The 23,186-nt window shown below is 47.9% G+C and overlaps 1 protein-coding gene across 4 annotated transcripts in view; it reads right to left on the reverse strand.

Moving 5' to 3' along the window:
* The window catches only part of AP2B1 (adaptor related protein complex 2 subunit beta 1), an 80,901-nt gene that overhangs the window by 51,922 nt on the left and 5,793 nt on the right, over positions 1-23,186 (reverse strand). For all 4 annotated transcript variants that reach the window (XM_048067998.2, XM_066979702.1, XM_066979701.1 and 1 more), the window contains exons 2-6: positions 19,163-19,220; positions 16,977-17,082; positions 16,102-16,237; positions 14,134-14,379; positions 2,078-2,268 (exon numbers count right to left, since the gene is read on the reverse strand). In XM_048067998.2, coding sequence (XP_047923955.1) covers positions 2,078-2,268; positions 14,134-14,379; positions 16,102-16,237; positions 16,977-17,082; positions 19,163-19,199 — 716 coding nt within the window. In that variant the 5' untranslated portion in view covers positions 19,200-19,220. The remainder of the gene's footprint in view (positions 1-2,077; positions 2,269-14,133; positions 14,380-16,101; positions 16,238-16,976; positions 17,083-19,162; positions 19,221-23,186) is intronic.

The following is a 23,186-nucleotide window of genomic DNA, read 5'->3' on the forward strand; positions in this document are numbered from 1 at the left end:
CAGATCTTATCTGAACTCAGGAGATCGCGCATGGCTGAAGACAGCTTCCTCAGACCGTTCTTTGACTCGGTTTTGTTTACCAAGAACAGGCAGTCTTGCTTTCCTGGACACAGCAGGAAGCAAACAAGAACAACTCCTTTCACAGCTCCAGGTTTGTCTCCTGCTACAGCTAGCTCAGAAACTCTTCCAGTTCTCAGCACTACAGTCCCAATGCGTGTTCAGTTATTAGCTTTCTCTTCCTTCGCCTCATGGTATTCTTTCCTATTTCTGTGATCTTGTCTGTCACTTACAAACACAACTTTAACAGAACCGCTACCAGAAAAAACACTTCAGCCCCCATAGAATCACTCAGAGGTGATACACGCTTCTGGCTTCCTTGGGGGGAGGTTGCTGTCATTTCAGCCATTTGTTTCTGCAAAAAAAAAAAAAAAAGATTTCCGTTGCTCTGAAGATATAGGCAAAGAGTGACCTAAATATCCTCCCAAGTCTCAGCTTCACTACTTGCCTAAGCGGATCCTATAGTCAACAGCATCCTAAACAACCCAAGCCAAGCAGAAAGGAAGTTTGGGTTCATATGGTCTTTCTTACAGCATCTGTCAAGTTTCTTCCCACCCCCTCCTGCATATTGCTAACCCAGAACAATCTTCTTCCCATCTGTGCCTCCCTAAAGTTTCTTTCTCGGAAAGATTTGCTTTCAGCTGCTCTGGAAAGGAAGCAGCAGGGCTAAGGGAAGAGCACAAGAGGCTGGAAATCAGAACCAGAGGCCATCCCCAGCTGCCACTGCTCGAGGTCTGGCAAGCCAAAGTTGCTTGCTTGCTCCGTGCCTCAGTTTCTCCACGCGCAGAGGCAGTGGCACCGGCTGTGCTGTAAACGAGAACACTATAAAAAAGCAGGTGCTGCCGTTCTCCTATCTGGAATAAGACAGGCTCTAGGAGTCAAACTCCACAGAAAGGAGGAGAAGTCGTTACTGCCCATCCAGTTTTATACTCCACTGTAGCGGAATTAAGGATGAGGAACTGGGACATGTTCACAGCTGTTCAGACTAGTGGTCCCTTTCTGACAAAGCTGGGATAATACTAGCCTGGCACCCCGGAGATCTCTGCAGGTTTCTAGCACTCATTAATATCTGCTTTCTGGCACAGCCGCTTAGAGTACAAGGGGGAGGGAGGTGGAAAAATCAGCAAGGCTACTGGCAGGCCTTTTTTTTTTAAAAGTGGATTATCTGTTCTGCCTCAAAAAAGCAGAGTTAGCAAAGAAACCCAGAGAATCACAGAAGGCCCGACCAAATTTTTCATGTGGTCTTGTGCCCCTTTCTTCCCCTCCACCCCACATTTTATATGAAATCAAGTCTGAGAATTCCCCTATTCCAAGTAACTTTCCTTGCTTGTTCCTTGTTTTCTTGGGTACAAAATCTGATTTTTTGTGATTCTGGGGACAGATCAGGAGTAGGCATGAAGTGTGTGATTAACACTGGGTAAACCTAAGGTCTCCGTATTTAGCTTTAGTCATTAAAACTAGAAGTAGAAGCACAAGGGAGAATTTGGAGTGATAAGTATTTTTTTTAAATTTACCTTTAGTTTTATCACAGACTAGCTTTTAGCTGGAAAAAAAATAGCCTCAGACCTGCAGTACTATGGAAGCCCCCAAACCTAAGGGCTTTTTGCCTCTCAAATTAGCAAAAAACAGATTTGAAAGATCTGCTTTAGCATAGGAAACCCTGCAAACAGCGCTTCCAGACGGGTTATTAACATTGTTATAGCATTGGTCTCGGGCTGATGCTTTCTTAGTAGGGTCAATTTCAATGCCTTTTAAAGGAAGGGAAGGAAAAGCAGCTAACAAAGAGAAATTGGTTCTGCAAAGGGAAGAGGCAGGTTTCCACCACCAGCCCAAATTCCCCAAGCTTGCCTCCCTCTTAAACTTCTTGTACTTCAAGTCTTATTTGTGCTGCTACAGACCTGAACACAGAGACCCTGTTAACACAAGCCCTTTTCAGAGAGGTGACACTGCCAGAAGTCTGCAAGTGCTCTTCTACCAAACAACCCCAGGTGGCCCGCGCAAAGAGCGGGATCAAACATACCTCTGAGCTTCGCGATCATCCTTGGGGTTGTAGTTAGACAGGCAGTCCAGGATGAAGATCTGGCCCCACTCTGTGCACTCATTTAAAGCTGTCAGCAGCTTGTTAATGTTCTGAGGGTTCAGATCCAGCAGGTTGCTGTTGGGATGCGATTCGCTGATTTCCGACAAAGCAGCGACGGCGTTCGCTACCACCTGGGAGGAGAGGAGACAAGGAGATGCATTCCCTGCTAGCACGTCTTCAGCGGCTTTGATGGGGATTAGCTTGAGCTTAGCATGGGTTTCACATGGAAAACGCAGAGATCCTGATGCTTGCTCGCAGCAGCCACCATGTCAGTCACTAGAGCCTTCAGGGACCTAGTACAACCTCTAAAAACTTGGAGAGCCCACAGCTCGACTGTAACCTTACTCTTTGCCAAGTCTGAAGTCTCTTGGGGAAGAAGTGAAAGAATAGCAGCACAGCAGGAGGGGGCTGCTGACAAACACAGGAAACATGGACAGTCAGCACAGGTGTAAAGAGCATTTTGCTAGAGAAGTTACAACCTGAAAGTGGTTTTGTCTACGACAGACAAAAGATAAAGCTGTCTGTCTCTGGACAGAATGGAGACCTGGGACCACGACTTCACAGGAGACATCGCAGCAGAAGGAGCTAGAGATGGCATTAGAGTGCCCACACGGATGGAGCAGAACATCTCACCTTCCTACAGGCTCCAGGCTTCCATCTTAGAAGGTTTATCTCCCCCCACTTCCACCAACTCAACTGACATAGCCAAGGTCGCAAAACCTTTCATTACCGTACTCATTCAGGGAGGGATGCCTCTTGCCTGATTTCCCCTTGGCAGCCCTGTGACACACAGCTTAACGCAATCCTAGAAACGAGAACCATCTCCCCTATAAGAGATGGCAGGTGCCAGGTGGACTTTAGCTCTGTAGCAATTCTGCCAGGTCACTCCATTTGAAAGCAAACCCACAATTTCCCTGAGATGGCCAGCTCCCATTATATTTGTAATAAGGCATATTTCAATTCCAAATAGTCTCCATAGTACCCAACAGGCTGCTAGGCACTTTATGGAGTCCTGTTAAAGCAGGCACTCCAGCACAACTCAGCGCTGAAAACATTCTTGCTGCATTAAGACAATATAAAGTCTTCCCTATTCTCCGTATGGATTAAAGGAATGTGCTTCCTTGAGGTCAAGGGTCCAGTCTGACAAGAATGAGAAGCAATACATGCTTCTGATTCCTATTTCCATGCTCAAGCTCCACAGTTATTTTAACAGATGTCACGCGAAGACCTTTAAAATAGAAGGGCTGCAGAATTTATACACAAAAATAGATTTTTCTATTTGTTCCTTTCAAGAACAAACATTTCATTTGTTTAACTAGAACAGGGATTTAAACCCGAGTTTGACACACAGAACGGATATACCCAATGAAGAGGCATTGTCAGGATATTCTACAGTGTATATCATGTCATCGCCAACTCAAAAGGCAAACCTGCTCAGATGAAGTCCTGTAAGATTTTCCATGGAATTAAGGCTAAGAGATGTTATTAAAAATCCCGTGTTTCTCGGATGACTGAAGAGGTTTTTGATGCAGCACACGACACAAGAACAGTGTGACCAGAGAAGTCTGCATTGTTCCCATCGCTGCTTGTCGTTAAGCGAATCTATTCCAAAGTCATCGCGCAAGCACAGCAATGTTGATTGTTTTGCATTTCACACCTAGAGGTCACAGATAGGATTCTGATCCAAGATTTTATGAATTTCATTAGCTGAATGAGCCTTCTGTCACCAAAATCATTAGCAATCAGAACTGCTGTCTTCCTGTGCTGTTTTAATGAGTTACTTATTAAGATATGCTGCTGTTACTTATTAAGATATTCCCATTATTTAATTTGCCTAATTCCTGAATGGTTAATGTGACGCAGCATAAAACTGAGGAGACAGCTTTAATTTCATTAAACTTCAGAAATTTGCAAGTGAAAACAAACCATAAAAGCAACTTAAAAATTCAAAACCATTACGAAAAAGCACTTATAAAACGAAATGAGGACTTAGGGAAAAAAAAAAAAAAGGAGGGGACAGAATGAAAGCACTGCAGAAAGCTACCTGCCAGCTGCACTAAGGCAGAGGGCTGCGCTTCGGCGAATGAACTCAAGCAGCCAAGCACCAACCTCATTGCAGTAATTAGGCCTTGTGGATATCCCAAGCCCTGGAGCAAGTACAAGTCAAAGCAGCTGCACTTGTCTCCTTCCTTGCAGGTTAAGCCAAGTCTGTCCTTTGGGGTTTGCCACGGGCACAGGCTGCACAGAAATGCTACTGCTGTGGTCACCTGCCCAGCAGGGACCCCAACCCAGAGACCTGGCTGCGAACAATGTCCTGCTTTTAGGATTTTTGGGGCTCTTTTCAGGAACTAGCAGGGCAGCATGAATGCAAGTATCCAAATCCAGCTGAGGATGGGACACTAAACGGCAACCCACTGGATCAAGTATGTCAGATTTTCAGTAAAAGCATCCATAAGAAGGAGCATCAGGCAGCAAGATGCCCAAGAAGACCCCAGGCTGCACCTTAAAGCGTGCTAGAAAAAGGACTGGGAGGGACTGAAACATTTGGTGGCAGCTCAGTTCTGCCAGACTGGCTGGCAGATAGTCTCATAGTCCACAACCACAGCTGTCGTCACCTTCTACCTTAGCAGGGCAGTGCTGCTGTCAGCGTGGTGACAAGATAATGAACCTGAAGAGGAGTGGAAAGGGGACGGGGAATATCTTCAACCAACTTTAAGCAACGCTGATTAAAAAAAAAAAAAAACAACAAATTTGCTGGCGATTCACACTGAACATATTGATATGTTATGGTATGCCAACAAAAATAATTAGCATCTTCAAGGCTTTTTACACAGCCATAGCACAGCTGAAACGAAAACAGATTTCAGGAAGCGGTCCAACATAAACACTGGTTCAAGTAGGCACGCTCACCTCTCCTCACTGGCACTGCCGCTGGCTTTGTGAATTACAAGAATTAAATCACCTGGTGAACTAGCTGGTATGCTCTGGCAATCACGTATATGTTACTGGAAATATTCAGAACGAAGTGTTGCTCTGAGTAGCAATATTACCAGCACCCCACCAACTTCAGTGGGACTTAGCCAAAGAAAGGTTCAGCCTTGAAGCTGTAGATTTAAGTCTTCAGCTCTGCTGATACTCCTTCCTGAGCACAGCAACACGAGATAATGAAGTCCAGCTGCACCGAACAGCAAGTGCAAAGTAGAAGGTGATAAAACAAGCTACGTGACAGTTGAAAAATAGGTTTTCAAGGCTGACACCTTGAAAATAAGTAGCAAAGATGATGATACTGAGGGACAAATTATAAATAAAGCTGAAGCTCTACATTTGGTATAGAACAACAAAGTTAAGAGTCAGATCACTGAACTGGAGATGTTTCACAGCAAACGCCATACCTTGGCTGAGGAGAAAGAGCCAGCCCTAAGCTCCTTGCAGGGCACCCTCTGCTTTTCAAAACGTGCAACGAGTTCAGTTTGATGAGAAGCCAGCTGAGAGCTAGAGGACTTATTTCACAGATTGGAAGCAAACTAAAAGGACAACCTAACATCTAGTGTAGTGTTCTAGTGCTCAGAAGTCATGAAAAAACAGGCCACTAGTCACAGAAGTGGGGCCCGAAACAATTAATAAACAGAAATCATAGTTTTTAAAAGCTAAAGCTTGTAAGTTAACTGTAATCTTTTATCCAAATGCGTAACAAGTCTGGGGGAAAGATTAATGGAGTAAAAACACTGAAAAGCACTGTTTTAGAAAATAATAAAATGTAAAAAAAAAAGGACAAATAAGCTGTGTCTTATAAAAGCTGAAATAAGACCACGTATACAAGGATGTGCATGGCAGAACGCCTCACCTGACTCACAACTACAAATACAGTCTTTCAATAAGAACCAGACTAAAAAATAACCAGAAAGCACAAATGCAGAACAGATTGAAGATTAAATAGTAATAACAATCACCATCAGAGCTCCCTGGCTTGCTGATTTATATCAATCCACCCCGGGTACATTTCAGCATTATTCAGATGCAGTCACAGCACCATCCCTTCGGAGCGCAGCTGAGCCGAATGACAATCGACCTGCTTCTTGGCTCCAATTTCCCAACAAACTTAGACTCTCGGAGCAGTGTCACTGGGAGCAGGATAACTAAATCTCGCAGGCTCTTATTAAAAAATAAAGCCTGCACTTAAAACTGCATTACAGTTTCAGCGAGAACCCAACTTTTTAAGCCCACGTACAGACAACTCCCCCCTCCGCGGCCCAAGAGACCGGATCCGACCTCGCGCAGCGCTGCAGAGGTAGGAGCACTCGTTTGCCAGCTCTTCCTTCTGGCAGCTCAAACCTTTAGCTCAGAGCAAATGGCATCAAACACATCGACAAGGAGGAAAGGGGGTGGGTGAAAACCTGAGTGTCTGCCTATCAACCCACACGGAAAAGCTTCGCAGGGGCTTTGGGGGGCAGGAGGGAAGCTCGGCAGCCCTAGAACACCGATCAGCCCTAGCAATCAGATTATTTCACTAGCAGCCCGGGCTAATTGGAAATTAAACCAAGTGTGTAATGTAGTTAATGAAATACAACATTCTGCTGCCTAGCAGGAACCTTCAGCTCACTACTCTGTTAAAGTGAGGAGGAAAGGAAGGAAAGGAAGAAAAATCAAGGGGCTCTGAAAAGATTCCGAGGAAAGGCAGCCTTCCCCACCTCGCTGGAGGCTCCCGTCCTCGAGAAAGCCAGGCACCACCACGAGATGTTTTTGAGGACAGACAGAGGTGCTGACATTTTCCAGCAGCATGCCGAACGTGCACGGTATGTCCATGCCATTAAGCACAGCTTCCCAGATGGGATATTCGGAGCATCTGCATGGAAGCGTATCTCACAGGGCCACTCGTGTTCCCAGCCATGGATGCTACAGCATGCCCGAAAGGTCCCTCACAAGTACCAATGTAGAGAAGCTCTCTCCTCCGAGCACAGGGCCACTTCTTCTGTCCATATTCTAGAAGCCCCCCTTAACTTGGAATCCCTAGAAATGGTCTAAGAACAATTCAAATGGCCCAAGCAGGCAAGTCAGAGAGCCTTTATGAACATCTCACAGTCAATGCACGTAATGTGCGTAGAGCATTACATCGGGGAGACCAGCACACCTCCAGTCTCTGCATAGTCTTGGGAAGGAACAGCTCGCCTGTCCAGCTTTAATCGTGACAAGGCTCTCAGGAAGTCATTCGTCTTCCACCGCTTTTGTTCCAGCTCGCTGTACTTCAGTGCCTAAAACTCTGGAAACGCATTGCTGGGTAAGTAATCAGCTCCTGACCAGGGAGCCAGAAATTGCCTGGGGGGGGGTGGGGAAGACCTCCTGCTTGCGTTTCGCAAGTGGGATGAATTTTTCTGGAGGTGACGATGGCAGGGAAGGCAAAGTGATATGTTTCCCATGGCGTGCTTGCCCTAACTGGTTTCTGCACTTCCCTGCTCGTACAAAGCACTGCAGAAAAACACTACTTGGTAGCAGGCTAAAACACCGCTCCTGCTCTCTGGTCCTTGCAAGATCAGGATGTGTCAGCTGTAAGACAGGAAGCCTTGCTCCCCCAGCTGTTGAACCTCTTATGGTGGGTGGGTAAGAAGGTGCTCAAGGATGCCTTCAATACAAAGGGTTTCTCTTTGGTGCAGTCGAGCATCCTAGTGCAGGAAACAAGCTCTGCAGGAAGCCACTGAGGATCTGCAGACCCCTCAGCCTCTTCCAGAAAGCACTGGGGTCTGACCCCAGCCGCCCTAGGACCAAGCACCTATCACATACCAGAAATGTTTCTTTTGCAGTTTTTTTTTGGTAAGTCCTTTTGCAATTTTCCTTGCAGAGGTTCTCACTGGCACCATCCAGTGGCAAACAGGGGTCTCTCTCAACCAAGCAGCCTCCTTAGAAGGGATTTACCACCCAAACATCAACAAAAATTTCAATTAGCCCTGAAAGGAGGGAGAACTGGGGGGTAACAAAACATCATAGCTGCAGAGTTTTGTGACAAATGGTGCTTGTCAACAGCTAGAAGTGTCTGTTCTGATTGAAATCAGAACATCTAGGCACACATCGAAAAATTCCTCAGCACCCTAGTTGATATCAGAAATCCTGGAATGATCTATTCAGCAAGCCTTAGACTTTGGAAACTAGACATACTGGCAGCAGCAATTGGAAGGAGACAAGCTCTGATGGATGAGTTTGTCAATTAGGCTTTATAAATGAGGGGTCTGTGAGGACAGACTCAGTGCAGTCATGGAAATTCGTGCATTATTATACGTGTTGCATCTCTGCCAGAGTGAGGGCATCCAAAAGGAAGAGAAAAGCACCGTTTTATACATTCTCCTCTGCAACCCAGCCCTATTACATTTCCAGCTTGCTACCTCCAGCTGTCTGGCTTCTCTGCAAAAACTGTTACTCTCCCTCCCAAGTAGCCTCAGGTAAATGGCAGGAGCACCCTATAAAAAGCCCCAGTGTGAAGCCACTCGACTTCATTAGCCCCTAAGCAGTGCTCTCACTGACTGTAATACACGCAACGCTGGGTCGACAATCGCACCTACTGATGCCTACCAACACCGTGAGGTCTCTCCCAGAAGGAAACATGAGCTCCACTAGCACCACAAACAGATTTAAAAACCACACCACAACCTACACACAGAAGCAGCACCAGGATACAGCCCTCACTGCAACACCCAGGCTGAAAAGAAGAGAAATGCTGCGACCAGTGAGGCAGCCAGGGTGTCCTGGAGGCAGCCCCAGGCTGCTGACATGGTGCACAGCCCACGGCTCCCAGCAGGATTCAGCTCCACACTGCGGTGTGAATTCTCCAGTCCTTACAACTCTCATGAGCAGGAACCTCAAACTCACCTGGGAGCAGCGGTTCACTCTTTGTACTATATAAAACATCAGCTGAAGAGGGAAAAAAATAGAGCCGTGAGAAGTCCAAGTTTCCCCAAGAGACAAAAGCTCTCCTGTGCCTGAGGAAAAGGTGGTGTTCCACCCCCAGCTGGACAAGAAAAGTCCCACGTCCCAGACTCTGCTTCCCACAGAATCCTGTTGGGACTCAGAGGACCACCAACAGCTTCTCAGCAAGGGGTTCATTTCTCAGCTTTATTACACAGACAAAGAGGAATAAAATTCCTGCAAAGTACACAGCAGAGGACAGGCCAGGAGGTAAAAGCAGCCTCCGTTCCTGAACAGGCTCATACCTCAGACCTGGTCCCAGAGCAACATGCAGCTTGCCAGTAGCAGGAGAAAGAAGAATATAAACAGCAGGAGAAAGAAGAAAATTCTTCCTCCATAAGGCCATCCAGGAAGCCCAAACGTACACCTGAAGTTCTGGTTGGCAGAGCAGGAACCTACAGGGCCTGCAGTCGCAGCAGGAGAGAAAGAAAACACCGCGATACAAATCAATGGGTTTTCAGTCTAGTCCAAAACTCGATGCTGCTGGAGGGGATTGTGACTAAATCAAGAGGAACCTCGTCTCCTCCAGTTGCCAGGGCTCGATAGATTCCCTTCTTGCTGCGTGTTATTAAACGCTAAAGGCAAAAAGAGAGGCACAACACAAGAGCAACTATATTCCACACACTTGGCGCCTTTGCTGATCAGCTTGTTATGTGATCTCAGTTTACTTTGTATGGATTCACAGCAGCGTTTTGCCAATAAGCTGGGATGCACAGATGGTGAAAAACATGACATGTTACTGGACAACGCGTAAGTCGTATGTCCACACAGCCCATGAAAACACAGGAGCAGAACAGCCACACCTGTGAAAGCTGCGACCCCGGGCATCACGGTGACAAGGCAGAATACGAGGAAGAAGAAACGCCACAAGGAATTAGAAATCCAATAGCACCCAGAGAACTGGAAGAAGGTGACACCAACCAAACTTAAGCCTCATGGAAAACAGAGGTAGATTGACAAGAAAATCATTCCATGGGTTAAGAGTTAGCCTCGGAGATCAAGGATTTAAAGTGTTTGGAGAGGGAAATGTTGTTCCATTCAAATATTAAAAGACTAGTAAGGCTTAAGATGGATTTCCTCTTAGGTTTTTCTGATAATATTTACATTCCTGGGCAAAAACAAGAGGTGCAGTGATAAAAGCCAGAAGGGAACTAGCTACAAAATAAGGTGTCCAACTATAAACAGCTTGGGTTCTGTTTTAAGCTGCTGCCATCTCGTGGTCCTGTTCTCCATCACCAGGGCTCAGAGCCTGCAGTGTTCTAATGATAGGCAATCAGTCACTAGGTCCGACGCACATGTGTCAGAACAAAACAACATGAGGATGAAGAAAAAGAATTTTGTCCTCTGAAATACTTCAGAGAGCCTCTGGCCGTAAACAGCCACGTCAGAGACCTACCTCCCTCACTTCACTATCAGCTAGTGCTAACGCTGGGCGTGAACGGCATTCTGCAGAAATCTGCCATCCTGTGAACGAGAACACAGAAACCCTGGGATGTCATCCTCAAACTCTGTTTTGTTAGAACAACATGAGGATCAGGGGGAGGACAGGCTGTCCGGATTGAACTATACCAAAGTCACCAGCAAGAAAAGCCCTTAGGACAGAGCAAATCCAAGAGTATGCAAGTCCAGGCCCTAGCTCTATGTTCGTTCATAGCTGGTTCTGCTGAGCTTCGCACGAGGAAATGCTGGGCAGTGAAGGAGAAGCGTTTGCCCTGAGACACGCCTGGGAAGAAGCGAAGCCTCACTCTACAGAGGGAAACTCTTCAGCAGGATCCCAAGTGACAAAGGGCAGCCCCAACCAATTTAGGCCCACCTGCGAAATGAGATTAAACACTCCAACCATAATCAGACTCCTGCAGTGTAACCACGCAGTAACTGAACCACGTCCTTGTACGTGTTACTGGCTCACTGCCCGCAGAAAGAGAGACATCTCGGGTACTCAGCTGCAACGCAGTAAGCCACCAACCCATATGGTAGCTTGCCGTATATATCCATAGCATACAGACGCAATTAGAGTCTGAATTAATTCACTCAGGAGAAGCAGCAAAGCTACCACAGGGATGCTGCAGAAGCAGGCAGTGAACTACCACGTTCAGGTGCCAGCCCTTGAATCACAGCTAAAGCAAGCTCATCTGAAAGGATTCCGCCCTGCACCTCTTCAAGGAAGCACCTCAACAGCCCTGAATATCCCCAGTCCCTTTTTTTGTGTGACTCTATGATAATAAACTACTAGTTCCAAAAATACGAAAAGAGTATTTCTGACAAGGTCACCTCCAACTCAGCGTCACCAACCTCTGTGAGGAGGGTGATGTGAGCTGACGGAAACACGCACCCTGATCTCTGCACAATTACAAGCCGCAGATGGAGTTGTTATTCTGCACAGCACCCAGCTTGAACAGCGAGTGCCTGCTCATGTGCTAGGGGCAGCCAATTACAGGAGAGGACTAAAACCCTTCTTGAGGACTATTTTTCAACAGGAGGTTTTTTTAGCTCCTGCTTAAAATCCCCATTTTTCAGAGAACAGAGCAAGTGTGGATTTCCTGTCTAAAAACATTCTGCTTCATTAAACGTCTAATGTGCCTATTTCCACCAGACATCAAAGAAGAGGAGCATTTATAATAATAAAAACATGAATGAGTTTAGATAAGTTGCAATAAATGAGATGCACCATTTACAGACGAATATGCCGTAAGGATGGATGTATCTGTACCATTCTTTTCATTAATCTTTCTTTTGATATTTGATACTGATACATTTTTTACTTAATCGGAGCTTCCAGGCAGGGCTGCATTCCACCTGATTTCCACATGGAATAATACTTTGATAAATACCAGCTTGCACATAAACAATTTATTTGGCAAGCGAACCCCCACTTGTGTCTCATATGGAGAAAGCAGGAATGATCTGGATAGCTTGACTAAGAAGATAAACTTAATTAGACATGGATAACTCCTGCACTTGGGGAGCAACTGTGCTACAGGCACAAAGGGGACCAAAGCAACAAACTTAACTAGAAGGAACATCTGTATCTACTAAAAATTGTAACCAGATTAAATACTGCCTTAAGTCAGCACCTATAAGGGCCCCAAAACTGATAAAAATCTCTCCCCATGCATGCTTAAAAAGCAAGAACATAACGCCCTGTCTGCCTGGGAAGCCAGTACACCAAACACTGGTCACACAATCCTCTCCAAGTCTGGAGATCTATGAATGTCTATGTTCAGATCTGAAAACACAGCACAGGCCTCCCCCCTTCCTCACCATCACTCCTCCAAATTGCATTCTCCTGCTGTGAATCCTCAGCCTCAGGGCGAGCAGGTAAGCATGACGTGATGCAGGTCCTGTGATCCTGCAGAGTTTCACCTGCAAAGATTTTCTGTCCCAGACCATCTCCATTACCACCAGGGAGCTCGTTAGTTGTACTGATGTTTGATTAGGAATCCCTATGCTACTTTTGCTGGTTTATTTATCAAATGAAGCATATACTGCCCTTTGATATTTCTCCCTTTCTCTCCATTCATTTCAGTCAGTGTTAAGTTAATGTGCTTTCGAAACAGATATCAGTTCTCTCCTAACAGCCACTGGTTCATTTACCAAAACAGTTCCACAGAGATCAACGAGCAGAAAGGGCAAGCAAAACCTTATTAATTTCTCCTTAAGGACTGCATCACTTCAGTCTGAGCTCCTCAACTCACATCCACATGGCTGGAATCAGGAGAAGAAAATGAGAAAGCTGGAACCAAGGCTAGGAAACGAGTAGGTTATATGCCTGTCCACAGCTCTCCATCACTGCCTGTGAACTAGTAAAGGTCGGGGCCAGTATTTAAGTGGAGTTAAAGCAGCCCAATCAAGTACCTTCGGAGGCTGTAAGGCATTCTCAATATCAAATTTATAAAAAGCAGGTGTTCTCCTTATGGCTCAAAATTACCAAGACTGAGAGAGCATCTTCAAGTAGTCATCAGTATTCATGCAGAAGCCTGGCATAATAAATTCGGGGAGGCATGAAAAAGAGAAGAGCTTGTAAAAGAGACTGATACCAGCAGTAATAAGCACCTCTATCTTCTGGTATGCACCACTGCTCACGGACTTGTGCCTGTGAAAGCCAGACACCTTTAGTTTTATTTCTATGAAGCCATAAGAAATGCAGCCAGCAGCCTTCACTCTCTACTGCAGGGGGTGGTACCTCACCACCCACACTGGATTTAGCCAGAGCTGCCCAAAGATAGCTATAGCAGGACAGCACGTTGCTTTACGTGGTTTGATTCATGCAGCATAGAATGAGTTGTTAGACCTAATGATGTGAAACGATGTCTCTAAGCAGAGACCATCAGAGCTGTACTCTAAAAGAGCTTAAAAAAAAGTAGTCACTTCCTTAAACTCCGAGTTAGACCAAACTGTGGAAGTTTTCCCGCTGGGTAGAGTTACAATGTTAGCAGTATGCTCACTGAATTCTGGCAAATCACAGGAAAAAAAACACTGAATGAAAGGATTATGCATTGGGGCACTTCAGTCCATTGTCCACCATCTTTTAATTGCAAAATAAGTGTAAAATGCCTGGTATGCAAATAGACATCCGTGAAAACAAGATTTAGCTGGTAAGTTACCCCTGTGAAATTCTTGGTCTTGACCTCCACCTCTTCTCTGAGGATTCATTTAACTTTATTGAAAACACAAGCGGCAATTCCGTTCGCTCCTTACAGGCCAGTGGATTTATCTGGATTAGTGAGTGAATTCATCCACTCTCTCAATCCAAGAGCCAAAACCTGCAGAAAGCAACAGCTAGGAGCTGTAGCCAAAGTAGCAGCCTCCAAAAGAATATTTCTCACACTGCTTTTCTGAGTCATTTGACCAGGAGCTTAAACTTGCCACAGTACTCAAGACAGGTAAAACAAGCAAAAGCCCAAACAGACCTAAGAACAGAAGCCATTTCCTATTTTCCTAATGCATTCCTCATGGTGCATCAGCTGCAATTAAAAAGGCTTCACACTCCTGATTATCTGCCTGTTACAAACTCAGGCAGTGCATGGGAAGTACAGGTACATTACCATGGGATTGGAGTCTGCAATCAGGTCACGCAGAGAATCCAGAAAGCCCTGGTCCTCCACCATCTGGGCATTGATGTCATGCAGCTTCGCCACACAGACAGCTGCAGTCTTTCGAACATAAGGGTCTTCATCCTTCAGACACTTGCGAAGAGGCTCACACAAATACTCTGTGATCTTGTCCACCCTGATGCATCCCATCGTACGGACAGCCAGAGCACGGATGAGAGGGTTTGGGTCTTCACAGTCCTGCAAGGGGGCAGAACATGCAGTCGTCAAATCTGTGCCACTAGCCACTAATGTCTCACCTACGGTCAGAATCACACTGTTCTTATTTCAAACAAAAGCCATTCTCTCTGATTAAGGGCTAAAAAAGGCAGTGAATTCAGTTTGGGGACAAAAGGTGGAACTTACTGATTCACAGAAATGTTCTGTACCATCTCAGAATGTTTTCAGGCTATGATAGCTTGCAAAAAAAGTAAAATTGTGATCTCTGTGTCCCTTGTTTCTCCCCAAGCAAAGTCTCCTTCAACATGATCTAGCAGCTAAATCTAAAGCCCAGCTGTGCTGGAAAGGGATCTCTCACCATCTACAGGCTTCTTTCAGACAAAATACAATGTTGGCTTCCAGCCTTACTGTTCGAAAGGAGCAAGATAATATAATGGGAAAAGTCAACAATTAAACGTAACACTATAGTCAACAAGGCCTATTTTTCACAGGCCATCAGGTCTAGACATAAGCATCCCTTAAATTTGTAATAAAAGAAGCACTAGGTAAAGGCTAGTCTAGAGGTACTTTCCTGATGAGATAATTATATTTCAAACCTACGTAGTTTTCCACACAACTTTAAAAATTCAGTAGGTTTTACAGCTAACCTCTTAGCCTACCCCACCCAATTTATCCACATCTCTGAGCAACACTACTCCATATTCACCTTAAAATAGGATGGATGCAAAATGACCTACAGAAGAGTAAGGCACACTTGCCTTTCACTGTTTTAATGTCCTATAGCTGAAACACATCCAAAGGCATCAATTTCAAAGCACACAAGAGAAGTGACATCTCTTGCCACCCTGAGCTGGGAACTTGACATGAATCACTGAACTAGGGCAGACTAGCACAAGACTTGCTCTTTACTAACACTTGTCCCTCAGCTTGCCAAAACAGACATCAGATATGTTTGTTAGCCTGTTCTAACAGAATTACGCTTTCAGGATATGCCAGACAACAATATTCCTTCCAAGAGCCTGCAGAGGGAGGTAGGGACATCATCTCTGGCCAGAACAGGCCTGCTCTCAGCCTAGCTCCTCTCACCTCTTTCAGCCTCACACACCACACTAGAAACTCAAACCACCATCAGATTCCTCAGTTTCTGGGATTTTGTAATGCTTTAGGAGGAGCTTCAAACTTTTTCTAAGCGCCAGGTTTTAACTTACATAACATGAGACTGAAATAACATTCCTAGATAAGGAGAGGCAACTTGACAACAGAACTAAAGGCAACACTACAATCAGGCTGTTATTTTCCATTGAACTGTCTTTCATTTTCACCACAGATAACGGTTTTCCATACAGCACACAGCTGAGACATACAAAAAAGTAGCTATCTGTATGACAGAGCTACTACAAAGGCTGGAAGATGAAAAATATCCATTCTGTTATCCAGTGACAGCAGGTGGTCTTCAACAATGATCAGCAAACCGATAGAAGCAGCTTTTCCTGGAGCTTGCTCCCTCACAGCCACTTTCTGGAGCACTTAAATCATCTCCTCTGCAATACGTAGAGACAGCAAGTGAAAGGTCCCAGATCTGCCAGCTCCTTATTTCCTACTACCCTACATGCACCTCCCAAAGCAGAGACTCCAGTCCAAAAGCAAAGGCCAACAACAGCTCAGAAAGGCTAATGGGCAAAGGAGAAATGGTGACAATCGCTGTGCTGAGCCGTTTTCTGATGAGCTGTGGGAACAAGTTACCTTCACAAAGCTGTTGACAGCCATAATGGCCATATCTGGCTGACTTTTGGCGTAGTTCATCAGGTACAGGTACACCAGCTTCTTTAACTCCAAGTTGTCAGTCTGCATGCAGTTCACAACGTCGGGAAAGAGCGAGCTGGATAGACAAGAGATAAGCAAGAATAGAGAAAAAGCAGCGAGATTACACGGTATGCAAAGGGATAGCAACAATACCAATGAAGCCAAGAAAACAAGTTCAACTCTAATTATTGTGCAGTCTAATGACAGGTCACTTCCCTCCCAAAACAGTTTTATAAGTTTAATCATTTTTTTTTTTTTTATGGGTTTTACACAGATCAGTGCCTGGAACAGGTGAAAACTGATGGAATTTTTTTGAAAGCATTTTAACTGGGGAGTTCACCAAACAAGAACATTTTACCACGCCAGCCCTGGAAATTGACCAACAAGAAAAATGGATGCTTTGGTAAAATGGTTTGGTAATGCAAGACATTTACAAAGAAGCTGGTAAACCCTTAAGAGGTTAGGAGATTAAACACCGATAAGCTGAGTTTCACTCAAATACCAAGTGTCAGCCTCTAAACAGCACTGCAGAAGAAAGCAGAAAGTTACACAAAGACATCTGCAGCTCTCAGGAATGATGTAGAGATCTAAACATGAAGGTCAAGAGTCGTGGACAAAAAGATTACTTTTTTTTCCCTCCAGTTTATCTGTTCCTCCATCCTAAGATGAAGTCATAACTCTAAATTTGCAACCTTATCTTAATTTCCGCGGCAACAGACCACACTGCCATGAAGCCTCTGACAGAGATGTGTGCCTGGTACACCTGACTGAGGCCCAGCAGAACCAGAGCTGCTACAGGTGAAGTTTGCTTTTACCTGACATCCTTCCCCACAGTCATGGCTGCAATAACCTTCTTTACAGCTTCTTTCCTCTTCTCTTTCTTTTCATTATTGAGTTCAGCCTTCAGTTCAAAAATCTCTCCTGGAAGAAAAAAACAGATTGAGTTTCTTGGGAGAAGAAAAAGGTCTGGCTTTAGAGAGAGCCTGAAAGTGACTTTCTATTCTTCTGGCCTGTTGTTCCCATTAACCCAATGCACGTGGAAGCTGTCAGACTTTACGGAGAATGTGATGCAACAAGAAACAAGGCTGCAACACTCAAAATGACATGGGCTACACCTTGCTAATGAAAAAGCTGTTAACAAGAACCACGCTGCACGTTGCAGCTCTCCCACTTTCAGAACATTAAATCACATCCCTGTAGCGCCTGTTTCTCATTATATAACCAGAATGAGAAGGTATTTGGAGACACCAGAATCGTACCTGCGAGAAAAAATGAACTTAGCTAGGAATTTAGCCCAGACTTTTTAACTTTTGCCCATCAGCACTTGCTTCCTGCAGGGGCAGTGAGAAAACAGCAGAACAAAAAGCAGTACAACTGCCATGATACACAGAAACGGGAAAGCACAAATTTAGTCCAGTGGAATAAATTCCTCCCAGGCTAGAAAGACAGAGCTCTTACTAAGAAAAGCAGCAAGTAGCAACAGCTCGCCCTGACGCTGAGGTCACCAGAGCAGCCTTTGCCATGGTGGCAGTTCTTCCAGATACCGCTGCATGGGAAGGCAGCTCAGGACGGATCACAAAAGCAGCACAGCAAGTTTGCAAAACACAGTCAGACCTGCAAACAGCAGCTTATCAGGCCTGTTCCAGACACAGCAAGCGGTGCGAGACGGGTAACGCTCCCCGGTGACAGACAGCTTCCCAGGAAGGACAGCGAGCAGCACTGCCACTAGAAACTACAGGCTGAGAAGGACACGTTCACTACAAATATCAAAACGTCTCCAACAAAATAGATCCTAGCCCCTAGCCTTCAATTCCTACGCACCAATGCCACTCTGTCAGAGCAGCAGCGCTAATTACCAAAGAGCCCGGCGCGAAAGGACTAACACAAAGAACAGAAGTGACTGCTCTGAGGAGCAGAGGGCAGTGACCACTTGTAGCATCTCCTGCCTGAGTGAGAGACGTCAGCATCACTCGCACCGAGATCACGCCCCGGAGCTGAGCAGCAGCTTGCTCACCGGAGCTCACCTGCTGCGCCCTGGCCTCTTGCAGGCATCTCAGAAAAACACGGCTGATGCTTCAGCACTGAACTTACAGCCAGCGGCGTTCCTCAGAACGAAGCGAACTGCATTTGCTTATTTTACGTTTCATTACGCTTCCGTACGAGCTCATAAATAGATCAACGCTGTGGTTTTTCTCTAGCGAGCGTTCGCTAGAAACACTTAGCCGTTCTGAGAAGGAGAGGTTAATGTGAACCATTTCCACATCTCCCAGAGAAGGGATGAGCAACACCAGGCTTAAATTGCAGCCAGCGAGAGCTAGGATAAACAACGTTTTGTTTGAGAACACATTAGGAAAAAAAAAAAGAAAAAAAAAAAAGAATCTGGCTGGGACTGTTCCAGCAAAACAAGTCCTGCCCTGGGGAGGTGAATGGGTGAAACAGCCCCAGGGATCCCTTCCAGTTTTCAAATGCTGCTGTTCGTCCAGGAGAGAGGTGACCACCACACTTACAGTGAAGTCCAGTGAATGTTAAATGGAGCACGTGGAAAACAAATGTATTTCACTGCAACTTTGAAGGAAGAAGCAGCAGAAAACCCCATTATCTATGTGTCAAGCTTGATGCAGAGATGCATGCTTTCACCTTAAATATTAATCTCTCTCCATCAACTTAATCCCGTGATGCCCATCTGAACAACCATCCTCAGTCCTGAGCTTCCCAGCCTACAACCAAACTCTGTTTCTGACCATACCTGCATGCACATCCCGACGTTTTGTTCTCTGATCCTTGAAAAAGCAACAATTTGGGTCACTTAGTGCATCACGAAACTGTGTATTACATCAGTTTTCTCTCTTACCACCATGTGACCTACTTTAAGTTTCTCCCTGGATGATTAAGATGAGAATCAGGGACAGAGCTAACAGAAAAGCACTCTGCATGCAGTTAAAAAGTCGTGTAAAAATAGCCACCCACCAACTCCCATCCACTGCACCTGCTTAACGCTCACCTTTTTTATTGGTCGTGAAGTACTTGGAGTCCGTCATGGTTCCGGCTCCTTAAGACACCTGAAAATAAAAGTATAAAAGAAGAGTCAAACAGCAGAGATGGCAACAGCCAGTTTGCAACCCAGAAACTTGGAGGAACAACGGATCGGTGAGCAAATGATGTAAGGGAAGAAACAAACGCCCCACGTGCACGCACACAAGTTCCACAGCCTTCATCCTGCACCTGCTGCTGGTGTTATTCAGCAAACCCAGGGACGTGGAGGGCTCACATGGACAACGTTAGTGAAAACACAACGCAACAGCCTGGAAAAGTCTACGAGAGCCTTTTAAATTCTCAGTCTGAGGACGGAAAAGGAAGTTTTTAACTGCTTGTACTCAGCAGATCTTGACACGTGCTGCGCTTGTCTTTCCCCTAGGTACACAATTTTGTTTTCCAAAAAAAGCACTGCCCATTTAGTATCTCCGCTCGGCTAGAAGCGAGAAGTCCACATTTCAGACAAAGGAAACTGTCAACTCCCCCTAACGATACTGCTCCAGGCTGCACCTCGATGGAAAGAACCATTAGCCCTTTTGCAACACCCTCCCCGAGGCTCTGTCATTTCTTTTCCTACTTTTGGTCTTCCTAAATCCTGGAAAACAGACAGCAGTTTTTGTTGCAAAGCAAAGCCTTCGCTTTTCAGCTCTCTCGAGCTTGAAACTGAAATCCCTCTGCCAAGACCTTCCATCCCTCCTCTGGCAGACACGCGAGCTTGTTATTTCAGGGCTGCCCTGCACGTTTGTGGACCACGCAACGCTGCTGGGCCAGCAAGTGCTTAACAGGGCTCTGAGAGGGGTCCCAGCAGCTCCACGAAAATAAACGCTGAACACATCACACCCCAGAGATGGCCCAAACATATGTGGCGAGCCATCATTTATTCTTGCAGTTGCCAGCTCGCTAACAAACATGACTCAAACAATTTTCAAGCGCTGCCTGAAAAACAAGCAGGGAGTGGGCAGCGTGCTGTTTTCCACGAAACAATCTGCCTGAGTGCTAAGGACCCGCGACCCTCAACACATCCAAACAGGCTTTTTCCTATTTTTCCCTCCTTTTCCTCCTTTTTGCCCAATTCCCCTCCTCTTGTATGTAGCTCTACAACCTTAAATGCCACCAGCAAAGCAACAAGCAGTTGTTGTCCCCACGCGCTGCCTGTTTTGCCTCCTTACCACTCACACTTTGCTGGCCCAGCACCAAAAGGACGAGCTCGGCTTTGAACCCCGAGGCCCAGCCGCGCAACCAGCTCGCCGTTCCCTAACTCTTTCCTTCCTCATCCCTTAACCAGCCCTGCCACCACGGCCATCCTTTTTCCGACCAGAAGTTAAATCCCCAGGAGCTGAGGGGAATGCCACAGCCTCCAGCGCGCCTGTGGTCTCCTCGAAGCGCCGAGCAGGCAGAGAAGCAGCCTGTCGCTGAGCCCGGCCCCTGGAGCTCCTGCCCTCTGCCTGGCTCCTCACCAGGCACCAGGACTGGGTTCTGCTTGGTTTTTTCCCCCTTTCTGCCACGCTGGCCGAGCAAACCACCCGGGGGCAGCCCTGGAGGTGTTTCTCCTGCCGGGGAGGGTCGCCCTCCTTCCAAACCAGGGGCTGGGCTGGGCAAGCCGTGCGGGCCGCAGCAGCTTGGTGATCTTTGTAGCAAAAATGCCCAGGATCTCCGAAGGAGCTGCTGCCGCGGGCCTCTTTTTACAGCTAAACACACAGCCCGGGCCCAGCCGCAGCGCTGTTGCTGACACAGGCCTTCAGGCGGAGCCCAGCTCGGATGACCTCGAGGTTTCCCTCCACGAGGGAGGCTGGCAGGGGGCCACGCACGGAGCGCAGCCACCCCAGAGGCGCGGAGCACGGCCTCGCCGCTCCCGGTGGCGCCGCGCGGGGAGCCGCCAGCCTGGGTCACATCGCCCGGCTGAGCCGGCCCAAACGCATTTACAGTGACCAAAGGAGCAGATGACAGAGGAATCCAGGGGAAAGAAAAAAGCACAACACTGTACGCCTCATGCCAATCGCGTTCAGCTACGCCCAGGAAGAAGCCTTGCTGGTCTCGGCGCTGACCTTTAAACCCAGAGCAGGCCGTCCCGCTGCTTCTCCTGAGTTCAGATCCCACCTGCAGGCAGCAGGAAGGGTCATACAGCCGCACAGCGCCTGCCTCACCCCCCTTCAGGCGGATGTAGAAGGGATTCAGTCCAAGAAGCCCACTACCAAGTGCATCGCAGGAAAAAGGAAAGCTCCCTTCCTCCCGAGCACACGGATTTTTGCCCCACACGCTGTGCAGAGGCAGCTTGCTAGCGGAACCGAGGCGCTCTCCGGCACCACGCAGACTCAGCGCCGTTTGCGGCAAGCCCCACACGAAGGCCAGAAACCAAACAGCCCGGATTTGCAAATAGCAAGGTTTTAAATAACTCAGGGAAATGCCAGCTTCTCGTGCACGAGCCTAAATCTGTAAAGCCCGAAGAGTTCCCAGCAGCGGCGCAAACAGCCTTGGGTTTTTAGGGAAGATCCGGACCCGACTGCCCTCTCCTTATCAGACCTGCGTCCGACCGCAGCCGCTGAAGCACAAAGGGGTACGGGGCGCTGCAGAGGGCAGCGGGAGGCTCCCGGTCAGCACCCAGCGAACCCAGGAGCCGCTCCAGGAGCTGTGGCACAGCCCCACGCCGCGAGCGCTGCCTCCACGTCTCAGCGCGGAGCGAAGCCAGCCCGCGGCTACGCGAAGGCAGCGAGGAAGCGGCGGGGGGGGGCAGTGCCCGAGAAGCCCTCCGCCCGCCCAGCACGTGCTGGGAGCGAAGCCCCGGCCCCGGGGTGCTCCCAGTGCCCCCCGTCCCCTCCCTGCCCCTCGCCCCCCGTGCCCGCTGTGCCCCCCCAGCCCCTCCGTGCCCCCAGGACACCCTGCGCAGGCAGCAGGAGCCCGGCCCCTGCCCGGCCCCTCGCACCCCCCACACCTCTCCCAGTACCCTCCCAGCTGCAGGAGCATCCCCCATTCCTGCCCAGTGCCCGCTCCCAGTGCCCTCCCAGTATGCCTGCACTCGCCTGCCCAGTCCTCCCAGTGCCCCCCCAGATGCCCCTATCCCAGGACCCCCTCCCCGTGCCCCACCAGTGATCACCCCACCCTATTCCAGTATCCCCTCCCAGTCCCTCATCAGTGCCACCATCCACTCCCAGTAACCCCTCCTAGTATTTTGCCTCCACCCTATCCCTGTATCCCCTCCCAGTACCCCACCAGTGCCTTCCAGTACCCCCCTCCCCTTCCAGTATCTCCCAAGCACGCCCCAATTCCCCCACCGCATGCTCCCAACCCCTCCCAGTATCCCTCCAGTTCCCCCTAATACCCCCACCAGCATCCCCAACCCCTCCCTGTGCCCCCTCCCAATATCCCCCAGTACCACACCCAGAGCATCCCCAGCGCCCCCAACCCCTCCCAGTATCCCCCAGTACTCCCTCACAGTAAGCCCCCCCAGTACCCCAAACAGCATCCCCAACCCCTCCCAGTATCATCTCCCAGTATCCCCCCAGTCCCCTCAACCCCTCCCAGTATCCCCCAGTAACCCTATCCAGTGCCCCCAGCCCCTCCCTATACCCCCTCCCAGTTCCTCCCAGTACCCTCTCCATTCCCCCAGTACCCCCCAATACCCCTTCCCAGTAAGCCTCCCAGTACCTCCCAGTCCCCTCAGCCCCTCCCAGTATCCCCCACTACCCCTATCCAGTGCCACCAGCCCCTCCCTATGCCTCCTCCCAGTGCGCCCTCCATTCCCCCCAGTACCCCTTCCCAGTATCCCCCAGTACCCCTACCAGTACCTCCCAGTCCCCCCCACTACCCCTATCCAGTGCCCCCAGCCCCTCCCTATACCCTCTCCCAGTTCCTCCCAGTACCCTCTCCATTCCCCCAGTACCCCCCAATACCCCTTCCCAGTAAGCCTCCCAGTCCCCTCAGCCCCTCCCAGTATCCCCCACTACCCCTACCCAGTGCCTCCAGCCCCTCCCTATACCCCCTCCCAGTTCCTCCCA

This window comes from Anser cygnoides, chromosome 18 (genome assembly GCF_040182565.1).
Source record: "Anser cygnoides isolate HZ-2024a breed goose chromosome 18, Taihu_goose_T2T_genome, whole genome shotgun sequence".
Taxonomy (NCBI): Eukaryota; Metazoa; Chordata; class Aves; order Anseriformes; family Anatidae; genus Anser; species Anser cygnoides.